The sequence below is a fragment of the Crinia signifera genome, chromosome 1 (genome assembly GCF_055691185.1).
Source record: "Crinia signifera chromosome 1, ASM5569118v1, whole genome shotgun sequence".
NCBI lineage: Eukaryota > Metazoa > Chordata > Amphibia > Anura > Myobatrachidae > Crinia > Crinia signifera.
In genome coordinates, this window is record NC_139217.1 from 51,734,625 (window position 1) to 51,747,264 (window position 12,640).

The following is a 12,640-nucleotide window of genomic DNA, read 5'->3' on the forward strand; positions in this document are numbered from 1 at the left end:
GGACACTGGAATAAGTATCAATGTGGCACAAAAATGCAGTATTGGGTGCCATCAAAGATGCTTTATTAAGAGAAGGAAAAGCACATGAGGGTAGAGGGCCCTGCTCGCGAGAGCTTGCATTCTAACAGGGAGGGCCAGACAGACAGGGGCCACATAGATGGGGTAGACATTGAGCATGGAACAGAGAGTGGGATAGGTTTGGTGAAGAAGTGCGTCTTCAGAGCCTTTTTTTAAGTTTCTTTTTAGAGAGGTGGAGAGTCTGAGAGAGGATTCTAGAGATAGGGAGCAGCACGTGACAAGTCTTGGTGGCAGGAATGGGAGAAAGTAATCAGCAGGCAGGAGAGGCATTAGCAGATCAAAGGGGACAGGCAGGAGAGCAAAGGGAGATCAGGTCAGAGATGTAATCGGGAGAGGTTTGGGTGAGAGCTTTGTAAGTTAGTGTGAGAAGCTTGAATTGGATTCTGAAAGGGAAGGGAAGCCAGTTGAGGGCTAGTAGATAGGGGGGAGCTGGATGTAGGGTATTTGGTGAGGAAGATGAGCCGGGCTTTATCACTGGAGAGGCATTTGTCAGGGATTCTACATAGCAGGAGGTTACAGTAGTCCAGCCTGGAAATGAGGATACTATGTTATATACTTTGCCGCTATGTATTTGTAGTAGTATGATGTTACACCTTTTTTTATTGTGTCTTTGCTTACTTACTTTGTCCTCTTTAAGAACAGTCACATGATTGTGTCACGTGACTTATTGCTCGTTAGGTAGTCACTACAGCTTTTTATACAGGGATGTGGTTTGGGTACTTGAGGTCATACAGAAAATCCATTCAGCCAGATATAGAAATCCATAATGACCTGTTGCGGCTGTGTAATAATGTAACACACACACAGACATGATCTGCAATTGTCTCCTCCTACAATCACTGCGAGGAGCACTGCTGTCCAGTGTAATGAGAAGGGCAGTGTGGGAGAATATGGCATTTCTCTCATCCCGAGAACTCTGAGTGTGCTGGATAACGGATCCAGTAGCCATACCTGTGATATGTAATCCAGTGCATCGTTCTCTCACAGCCCCAGCATTGAGCAGCATAGAGTTGTGGTTATGAGCTGTTATCAGTAGGATGACCTGTTTCTTGTCTCTTCTTAGATGTGCGGAGTGATGGTGTCCGGCAGCGAAGAGTCCACACCCTCTATGATCTATCACTGCGTCCTGAGGGGGCTGGAACGCCTCCTCCTATCCGAGCAGCTGTCCAGGCTGGACGGGGAAGCACTTGTAAAACTGAGCGTTGACAGAGTCAATATGCACAGTCCCCACAGAGCGATGACCGCATTAGGATTGATGCTGACGTGCATGTACACAGGTGGGGGGATGACATGGCCTTATTCATGTACAGATATAGCTATTCATGTATAATGTACTCGGTCGCCTGGGGCAATATACAAACGCTGGCAGTCTGAGGCCTATAAACCAGCAGCGTGTGTGATGCAGCCAGGAGTAGTACAGTACGTCCTGTCATTATCTTGTGATCTGAACCTAGCCTCTGAGGAACTGCTGAGACAAAAGGTCGCCTAGCCCTGTGTATAGAACGCTTTTGGATGATGCTACTGGTTACAGGCGCGTCTGCGCCACACTTATACTTCAAAGAGAGAGAAGCAGCATGGGGACTCCTTGGTGACTGCAGAGATCATGTCATCCGCACAGCGATCATCACTTATCACACAGCTGCAGAGACAGGACACAGAAGGCACTCACGCTCTGTACACAGAACTAAGGGGGTGATTCTGGTTGGCACCAGAGACGGCCAACGATTCCCCTCTTTAACATGCGAGGGGATGTGTAACGTTAACACATCCCCTTGCATGTCTCCACAGCAGAAGAAATCATTCTGAGCATTGAATGATTTCTCATGCTTTCGCAAATAAGTCGGTGACATCAGCCTGCCCGCGTAGCCATGGGAACGTCCATAAAACACTGGGTGACCTCAATGCCTGCCGCTGTACACCCCCGGGCCTCCCCGATCCTTGCGAACGGCTTAGCGAGTATGCAAGTCTCTGAAGCCATACGCAATGGGGAGCTGCACATGTGATTAATATACTGTACCATGCACATGCGCAGAGCCCCAAACACCGGAATGGGGCCTGAATGCACCCATAACTTGCATCAGTATGACCATATGACCCGCACCCCTCTGATTATTGAGGTACATCACCACACCCCTCTGATTATTGCAGTGCAGTAGCTGGTGTTCTTACTAGCGCACACTTGGACTAGCCCTGCCCTGTACAAGTTACCCATCATTTATTCAGCCATACTGACTAGTACATTAGATAGACTTACTTATTTCAACATGAGATTGTACACATGGTGGAATTGTCGACCGTGACCTTTTTTGACACGTGTATATACAGATACATGTTAGCACGATGCACTGTCAGCAATCCATCCATGGTAGTCTAGTGGTCTCTTATTTGCTCACCACGTGTCCAGCGTAGTCTTCCCGGTCCCAGGTGGAGACATTCTGGTGAGTATTCTTCCCCTATCCCTAATGCCAGCCTTTAGCCCTAGCTGTCCACCCACCATCCTAGCCCTGACCTTCACCCAGCATCCTAACCCTGACCTTCACCCAGCATCCTAACCTTCACCCAGCATCCTAACCTTCACCCAGCATCCTAACCTTCACCCAGCATCCTAACCCTAACCTTCACCCAGCATCCTAACCCTAACCTTCACCCAGCATCCTAACCCTACACTTCACCCAGCATCCTAACCTTCACCCAGCATCCTAACCCTATACTTCACCCAGCATCCTAACCCTACACTTCACCCAGCATCCTAACCTCCCTCTCATGCCGTACCCTAGCCTCTATCATAACCCTAAACTTCATCCAGCATCCTAACCTTCACCCAGCATCCTAACCTTCACCCAGCATCCTAACCCTAACCTTCATCCAGCATCCTAACCCTAACCTTCATCCAGCATCCTAACCCTAACCTTCATCCAGCATCCTAACCCTAACCTTCATCCAGCATCCTAACCCTAACCTTCATCCAGCACCCTATCCTCCCTCTCCTGCCTTACCCTAACCTCTATCATCCTAACCCTGACCTTCACCCAGCATCCTAACCCTGACCTTCACCCAGCATCCTAACCTCCCTCTCGTGCCGTACTTTAACCTCTATCATCCTAACCCTGACCTTCACCCAGCATCCTAACCCTGACCTTCACCCAGCATCCTAACCTCCCTCTCGTGCCGTACTTTAACCTCTATCATCCTAACCCTAACCTTCACCCAGCATACTAACCCTAACCTTCACCCAGCATCCTAACCTTCACCCAGCATCCTAACCCTAGCCTTCACCCAGCATCCTAACCTTCACCCAGCATCCTAACCTTCACCCAGCATCCTAACCCTAACCTTCACCCAGCATCCTAACCCTAACCTTCACCCAGCATCCTAACCCTACACTTCACCCAGCATCCTAACCTTCACCCAGCATCCTAACCCTATACTTCACCCAGCATCCTAACCCTACACTTCACCCAGCATCCTAACCTCCCTCTCATGCCGTACCCTAGCCTCTATCATAACCCTAAACTTCATCCAGCATCCTAACCTTCACCCAGCATCCTAACCTTCACCCAGCATCCTAACCCTAACCTTCATCCAGCATCCTAACCCTAACCTTCATCCAGCATCCTAACCCTAACCTTCATCCAGCATCCTAACCCTAACCTTCATCCAGCATCCTAACCCTAACCTTCATCCAGCACCCTATCCTCCCTCTCCTGCCTTACCCTAACCTCTATCATCCTAACCCTGACCTTCACCCAGCATCCTAACCCTGACCTTCACCCAGCATCCTAACCCTGACCTTCACCCAGCATCCTAACCTCCCTCTCGTGCCGTACTTTAACCTCTATCATCCTAACCCTGACCTTCACCCAGCATCCTAACCTCCCTCTCGTGCCGTACTTTAACCTCTATCATCCTAACCCTAACCTTCACCCAGCATACTAACCCTAACCTTCACCCAGCATCCTAACCTTCACCCAGCATCCTAACCCTAGCCTTCACCCAGCATCCTAACCTTCACCCAGCATCCTAACCTTCACCCAGCATCCTAACCCTATACTTCACCCAGCATCCTAACCCTACACTTCACCCAGCATCCTAACCCTACACTTCATTCAGCATCCTAACCTCCCTCTCATGCCGTACCCTAGCCTCTATCATAACCCTAACCTTCATCCGGCATCCTAACCCTAACCTTCACCCAGCATCCTAACCTTAACCTTCATCCAGCATCCTAACCCTAACCTTCATCCAGCACCCTATCCTCCCTCTCCTGCCTTACCCTAACCTCTATCATCCTAACCCTGACCTTCACCCAGCATCTTAACCCTGACCTTCACCCAGCATCCTAACCCTGACCTTCACCCAGCATCCTAACCCTGACCTTCACCCAGCATCCTAACCTCCCTCTCGTGCCGTACCCTAACCTCTATCATCCTAACCCTAACCTTCACTCAGCATCCTAACCCTAACCTTCACCCAGCATCCTAACCTTCACCCAGCATCCTAACCCTAGCCTCTATCATCCTAACCCTAACCTTCACCCAGCATCCTAACCCTAACCTCCAGCATCCTAACCCTAACCTCCATCCAACATCATAACGCTAACCTCCCCCCAGCACCGTAATCCTAACCTTCCCATAGTTCCTAACATAAGCTTGTAACGCTGTAACCTACCCCTAGTGTCTAACTCCTATCCTCCACCCAGCATCCTAACTCCAATCTCTCCCTAGTTCTGAACACTTACGATAGTGACTAAACCTGACCATTGGTGATCTGACAATGTAAATACTTCACATGGCACCATTACAGATAAGAACATGGTGGACATTATGAGAATGCCAACATGGTGATCCATGTGGACATTGTGGATTCCATACATTACTCTACAGCGACAAAAAGAAACAAAATAATCCTATTTTGAGTACTAGAAATAATTCACTAACTCGCTAGGATAAGATAGTTGGGCAAGAGTCACTATGTGAGTATAGAGGAGTATGGTACAGTTCGATTTTATTTAACAAAAATGTACAGTGTAAAACATTCACCATCCACTACATTGGTGTCTCTCGGCTGATCCCCGTCCCTCATGTGACACGTCTCTCTGCCGATCCCCGTCCCTCATGTGATTCGTCTCTCTGCTGAACCCCGTCCCTCATGCGATACATCTCTCTGCTGATCCCCGTCTCTCTGCTGATCCCCGTCTCTCTGCTGATCCTCATTCTGAATAGTATATTAACCCTGATACTACCAGTGTTTCTTCCATAGTAGTAATGTGTGTGGTAAATCTTTGGCACAGCCATCAGTGCCCAGCAATTATCTGCTTACTATTGGCTGTTTACCCTATTATGTGGGTCATTAGAGTACAGGACTGCGGGACCCTTATTAACCAATTGGGGGGTTTCTTTTTTTGTCGTATCCAGGAAAGGAGAAGATCAGCCCCGGCCGCACATCAGAGGCTAATCCGGCCGTCCCAGATAGTGAATCCGTTATCGTAGCCATGGAGCGGGTGTCTGTGCTTTTCGACAGGTAACAGAGGGATGAGATGTACACAGATTTATCCACTTATAGCGTTGCTCCAATGCCCACGCACTTACTATCCATTCACCTAGCATGGGAGAACCACAGGAGCGAACAATCGCTGCCTAACGCGGCAGAAAACGCAACAACATAGTAAGGGGACGCGTCTGTATGTCTGTTGATTAATGCCTTACTACCAAGAGATGGGTCCTTTTACTATGATGCGCACACACATCACTAACTCCATACTACATTGCATTTCAATAATGCTGTTGCACAACATTTGTGGGCAACGTGTAAAAGTAGCCAGTGTTTACCCTGCATGCGAAAAATATTACCCTTAAGGACAGATTAACTTCATAAGCCGTCAGAACAGTTTCTAGTGGCTTTGAGCCATATTTGACGCAGAGTTGTTTATGTTTGTAGATTAGGGAGATCCGAGCAGAATTCTTATTATCATCTGGTATTTTCTAACAATATAATCTCTGTTTACAATATATTCTCCTGGCACTTCCCAGGGCTGTTCCTCTTCCGTTAATTATTGTTTATTCAGTAGGAGGGTGACCCCTTCCATTAAAACAGCTGCTGTTCAGCCCTTCTGGTAGTGCCGTTAAAATGAGGCCTGGGTACTGTAGGGGCTGTTGTTAAATCAGGGAGGTGTGGTCGCGCAAAATCACCCCCACCCCCTTCACTGCCCGGTGTAGGAGGATCGGACAATCAGTCGCAGGTGTATGCGGTCAATACTATCCATCCTGCGAGCAATATCGGACTATGGTAACTGGCAGCTCAATTGTAATTGAATTAGACCTTCACAACTTTCTTGTTTTGTTTTTTTTTCATTATAAACCGTTTTTTATTGTATTTCGTTGCATTAGGATAAGAAAAGGATTTCCTTTTGAGGCCAGAGTGGTGGCGAGGATTCTCCCCCAATTTTTGGATGACTTTTTTCCTCCTCAGGACGTAATGAACAAAGTCATCGGGGAGTTTTTATCCAACCAGCAGCCCTACCCACAGTTTATGGCGACTGTTGTTTACAAGGTAAGGCTGCGACAGCAAGGCCGGTGCCTCGTGTCAGGCCACGCCACAATATGGCAGCTCCCATCAGATCATAGATGATGTAAATTGGTTCTAGAGCCCAGATTTCAACAGCTCGTATGATTTTATCCATAACAAAGGTCTTTGTGTGAGCATGAATTCCCTGATCGTGCATGATGCCCATCGTTTGCCCCCTTGTGTCTGGGTACATTTATTTATTCTAGAATGGTTCCGTTTATTTGGCACTAATGAAAGCATTCTCTTCCTTCAGTTTTTTTGTTTCATTTTATTTATTTTTTTAAATAATAATCATTCTCTCCCGGTCACTACAAAAAAGATATTTAAGATCTTGAAAGTGTCTGTCTGTCTGTCTTCTCTGTAGGGGAAGAAATATTCTGTCATGAAGGAGCTAATCCAAAATAACAGATTTATATAACATACGAACTGTATATAAAATACGCTCTGTCTTGTTTTGTATTTTCTCACTTTCACACCACTTCTGTCTCTCTCTCTATAACAGCCCCCACTCTTTCCTGTGCATCTCTGACTTTGGTGGGAGGGGTTAGAGTCTAATAGTATGACATCATTTTTTATTAACATTCCATTTTATTACATAGGTTGCACCACCGGTCTATGGGCCTTATTTGTTTTTGAAAGCAAACCATTAGTATTGCGTACAAATACAACGTTTTGGGTGTTTTCGCAAGCATAAGATTTGTTCTGCACATGAGCGGAACACTTCTTGTAATGTTGATCACACCCCCTGTCCGGCCGCAGCACGATTGACCTGCTGCGGTTTTTGGGGTGCTGGATGTGTGTGGCGCTTGGCACTTTTCTTCAGAACAGGGCTGTATTGCACACATTTTTGAAGACGTGGCTGGTCCTGAATTCTGCATTGGCGGAACGCAGACTTCCTGGACCTGCGTGTTCTGATCCCACGGCCGGCCTGCTTCAGGTTTCGCAGGCTGGCAGGTACCAAAAAGCAGGCAGATCCTCGCTAATGTATACAAGAGGCATTACAATTTTAATGACACAAAGTGAAATGCACACTGTACTTATTATACATTTATTAGCAATATCAGGTTAAATATTGCCATCGCTACTTTATCACTGAAGTTTTTATTCAATCTATTTTCTGAAATATCCCCCGTATTGTACTAAGGAAATGTTCCCTCCAGTAATAGGGTGCAGTGGAATTGCCGTAGTAATATAAGGTTGTTCTCACACTACCTGAGAAGCCTTCTGATTATCTGCCCTGCTGCTACCTGCCGGCTCTGCACCGAGCCAGCGGAAATAGGATTTCTGCCAAATCCCTCTGCCACGCTGCCCTGCAGTGCAATATATCCAGATCCAAGTGTCCGGGAACAGGTTAACACCATGATACCGGCGTTTCAGAGTAAAGGGACGTGCAGAGACATTTTAGGTTTTGTAAGAGAAGTATATTAATCTCCACAGGTAGCAATAACCGGATGCGTTACTGCGCCACCTGCTGCAGGTCATCCAAGGGCAAACTTACACATGCAAATTGACAGTTTGGACAGAGCTAGAATCTGCAGAGCTAGAATCCATAGGATTTACATACGACAGGATGGTAGAGTCTGTCGCACAGGACTGAGTGTATCAATTGTTCGATCTGTTTTGTGGCCCCCTGCTTATATTTATATATATATATATATATATATATATATATATATATATATATATATATATATATATTAAATGATAATACCTCTCAGGGGTGTGCTACCACTGACTACAGTTGTAGTAGAATAATTGTGAGGACAGAAACTCAGGAAAAATAACCACAATAAGATAAAATGTAGCCTTTATTTGGATATACTTAAAACTGCGAAATATAAAAGAACATACATAAATTGACAAACATAGTGAATATAGTGCGTGTTTAAATACCGCACGAGCGGGGTTTCCGTGTGCGACTTAGGCGTCTTTATTTTGTTTGTTTGACTGCAGCGTTCCAGGGAATTAAATATAAGTCACCAGTAATATGCTCTGTTCTAAACAATTGAGGAAGACCGAGTCATATTCCCCAAGACTGTAATCTCTTCATCTGTTCTAATATGGCAACTGTATATGCGCATGTTAATTGATAGTTGAATACTGTTGCAATTTGTGCAGAAGCCGGTGTCCTGGTAAAACAGCCAGGTCCTATTCATCCTTGGTACCCACCAGTACAACGGTAAAAGTGCCCACACACTAGAAAGATCTGCGATCATAAGATGTGGGCATAAATTAGCCTTCAAATCTTTGCCTGTCTTGGACAAAAGATTTCAGGCAAGCGCACATCTGTACCAAAGATTTTTCTTAAGATCCCGTGTGCGTACCTTTGGATCTTTTGTTAAATCTTCTGATCTTTCATGCAGCACGTGAGATCAGAAGATTTAGCAAAAGATCCACGGGAGCGCGCATCGGACCGAAATCGGCCGATTTTCGACCGATTATCGGTAAACATCGGCCGATATATCGGAAATCGGACAAAAAATCGTTCTAGTGCGGGGGCACCTTAAGATTGCAGATCTGATGTTCACCCATATTGCATTTGTATGTCCGTTTTGCATGTATACCTTTGAAATGACTTAAATAACGCAGTGGAGTCATTGATTGTTCACTATCGCTGCACGTGTTGTGGAGGTTGGCAACTTTTCAAAATAAAGAATTTATAACAAAAAAAAAAGATGTTGCACGTTCGGGAGCAGATAACGGATTTAGGGGCATGTTAGGGGACACTTCTTGGAACTGTTATTTTAGGCTTTGTGTTATCCTTTTTCTGTCCGCCCAGATTCCGGTGTACCGTTTGTAGGGGATGCCCTTGTACGTTGGTATGTGTCTGTTAGTGATGAGCTATGTCTCCTCTCCAGGTCTTTCAGACGTTGCACGCCACCGGGCAGTCCTCCATGGTACGTGACTGGGTGATGCTGTCCCTCTCCAACTTCACACAGAGAACACCGGTGGCCATGGCCATGTGGAGCCTCTCCTGCTTCTTTGTCAGCGCTTCTACCAGCAAGTGGATCTCTGCAATGTATCCTTAATGGTGTCCGTCTACTCTAATCCCAGCAACAAGGCCATCTCTGGCTGGGGCTCGCCAGAGCGTTCGGGGGAAAAGGCAGAGGGGGCATTAATGCATTGTACAGTGCATGAGCCTATGGGGGAAATGTATTAAAGGTTCTAAAGTGATAGGTAGAAGCTAACTGGTTGCTATGGGCAACTTCACCACTTCTCTGCTCTTTAGAAGCTTTGATACATCTCCCTTTATATCATTGAGCCATGCTGGGCTAAACTATGGGTAACAATTTCTCGTGGAAATCCTGAGGCGCCATTAATGATTCACATAATGGAGTTGGTTCGGCGTTGGGGTTTTTAATGATTTCTCATAAACTTGGGTCTACTGGTGTAAGGAAATACGCAGTTAGGAAGAGCACTTTAGAGCAGGGGTGGCCAAACCTGTCCTCAGGTTCTACCAACAGTTCATGTATATCAGGCAACCTGAGGATCTATAGTAGGAGTGAATGCAGCATGTTTGAAAATGTGACAGTTAGTAATGACTGCAGCTGTGCACCAGCTAGGTGATTTGGGTCATGTGACAGTTAGTAATGACTACAGCTGTGCACCAGCTAGGTGATTTGGGTCAGGTGACAGTAATGACTACAGCTGTGCACCAGCTAGGTGATTTGGGTCATGTGACAGTTAGTAATGACTACAGCTGTGCACCAGCTAGGTGATTTGGAAAACGTGGACCGTTGGTAGATCTCGAGGATCGGTTTGGCAACCCCTGCTATAAACCTATCCTCAATGGTGGATTTTTAGGGCATTGTTCTCTGTAGTCCACACAATGCTGCTGTCCCTCAGTCCTGTGTGATGCAACCACAATTCCAGACACTTGCTGCCGACAGAATGTCACTGAGGCTGTCCGCCCATATTTCATGCATTCACTCAGTTTCACTATTCTGTCATTGTTACCTTCGCCACTTACCACATGCTAGGTGCAGGCAATCGCCTGATGTTGGTGCCTACAATGGATGCTAGCTGATAAGTAACTGGCTACACGCCCTCATCATATCCACAAAGCACTGCCGTTGAGTGTGTTTGTATTTCTGACACCCTGCGGCTTCAGAGAAACAACTCAGAACTATTCATTAGTGTTACAGTCAGGGCCGACGCCACCACTAGGCAGCTTTAGGCATTTGCCTAGGGCACCAGCCACTGGAGGGTGGCAGGAGGGAGCAGGCGCACCCCTGGATGGAGGTAAGCAACTCTTCTCCGCCTCCCTGGAGCGACTCGGTGCCTGGTTACAGTTATGTCTTGTCTTATATTTATATTTTCCTTAACTTCCAGTCAAGTCTTCCACATGTGATCAGCAGAATGGGAAAATCGGAGCCAGTGGACATCAACCTGTTCTGTTTAGTGGCGATAGACTTTTACAGGCACCAGATAGATGAAGAACTGGACCGCAGAGCCTTTCAGTCAGTGTTTGAGCTGGTGGCTGCCCCTGGGAGCCCCTATCACAGCCTGCTGATGTGCTTACAGAATGTCCACAAGATCACGGTGTTCTAAGCACTACACTGGCAATAACAACAGGACAGACATCATAAAGCAAGGGAAACGCTACAGCTCCTCTATGTACCAACCTCTCTCTCCTCAAGTCCCCGAGCAACCTCACCAATCCCGCCCAGGAGTAACCGTGACTCTCACTCTGCAACTCCGCCCAAGAGTAACCGTGACTCTCACTCTGCAACCCCACCCAGGAGTAACCGTGACTCTCACTCTGCAACCCCACCCAGGAGTAACCGTGACTCTGCTCTGAATGTTGCTTCTTGTACATATGTTCTGATTTGCAAATAGATCTTTGCTTTAATACAGTGAATGTAAATGTCCTATTTCTTTTATGTGTTTTACATGGGAGTCTGTAATAACACAAACCTGCACCACTAAACCATATTCATGTGTCCAGTCCTGCGTGTTACTAAACCTCCCTTTGCGGAGTCCATTCTTATGGATTATCTAGCGTACCACTTCTAACCTAGCACTGGATTATTACCCTCAAGTACCGCAATGAGCAATAGTGACCCTCACGTGTGATGAGTATTAATTAAGAGGCAGGATAGTCAATGCCTCTGGCGAATCACAGTTGCTGTAGGAGATGGGTCACATTGGTTCCCGGGTTAGCCTGTCCGCTACAACATACATTTAGCTGGTGTAAAGAACTTGCGCTACATTCATCCTCTCATTTCCCTCACTTAATTTGGGTATTGGCATAAATGGTTTTATCTTCTATTTCTATATAATGTAAAATATGTATAATTGTAAAACTGACAGTTCATGATAGTCCTTTCCAGTTACAAAGCTACACTGCTACGTCCGATCTCTGTACTGCCTGTTTTGTAGCCCTTATGCAGCCTAGAGATTGTCATCTCATTAAAGCCACTCATAGAAAATCATTTACACAGACATGCACTAATACAGGACACAACATGGTTATCGCTTCGTTCATAGTGTTGTCGGTTTTATTATACGGAATACACAAACTCTTATTGTAAAATATCTACCGTGCAGAACTCGCGGTACCAGGCTCTGAGAGCAGTACTGTCGCCATCGGTCTCACTGTTGGAATCTTCAAGCTTGATACGATCATAGCGGTGAACTATGGCTTCATCCTCCTCTGCTCTGCTTCCCATAGACTGCTAAATAGAGATAAGCTCCATGGCTGGTTTATTAGACCATGATCCAGAACAGGAGATTTAATCGTTGGCTTCGGCCTTCATCTGATCCATTAATTGTGCCTGGAAGAAAACTGGACCGGATCATATATATGAAGTACCGTAACGAGCCCCGCCTTGTCTGGCTGGTTGTTGTGGATGATCCGATCTGTGGGCAGTCGCATCTTTTAACATTCTACAGAAATTCCTTGTATTTTACAACAGTTTTTTTTTTTTACTTAACATTTTAGATTGTGGTGTTGGGTTTTTTTCTCTCTCCGTCTTTTCACCTTGATTTGATCCAC

General features: G+C 46.1%; 1 protein-coding gene across 5 annotated transcripts in view; it reads left to right on the plus strand.

Moving 5' to 3' along the window:
• HTT (huntingtin) overlaps positions 1 to 11,513 on the plus strand; it is a 149,231-nt gene extending 137,718 nt beyond the window's left edge. For all 5 annotated transcript variants that reach the window (XM_083151753.1, XM_083151766.1, XM_083151758.1 and 2 more), the window contains 5 exons: positions 1,142 to 1,355; positions 5,493 to 5,598; positions 6,465 to 6,627; positions 9,501 to 9,661; positions 10,980 to 11,513. In XM_083151753.1, the coding sequence (XP_083007879.1) occupies positions 1,142 to 1,355; positions 5,493 to 5,598; positions 6,465 to 6,627; positions 9,501 to 9,661; positions 10,980 to 11,193 (858 nt within the window). In that variant the 3' untranslated portion in view covers positions 11,194 to 11,513. The remainder of the gene's footprint in view (positions 1 to 1,141; positions 1,356 to 5,492; positions 5,599 to 6,464; positions 6,628 to 9,500; positions 9,662 to 10,979) is intronic.
• Positions 11,514 to 12,640: the final 1,127 nt, after the last annotated feature.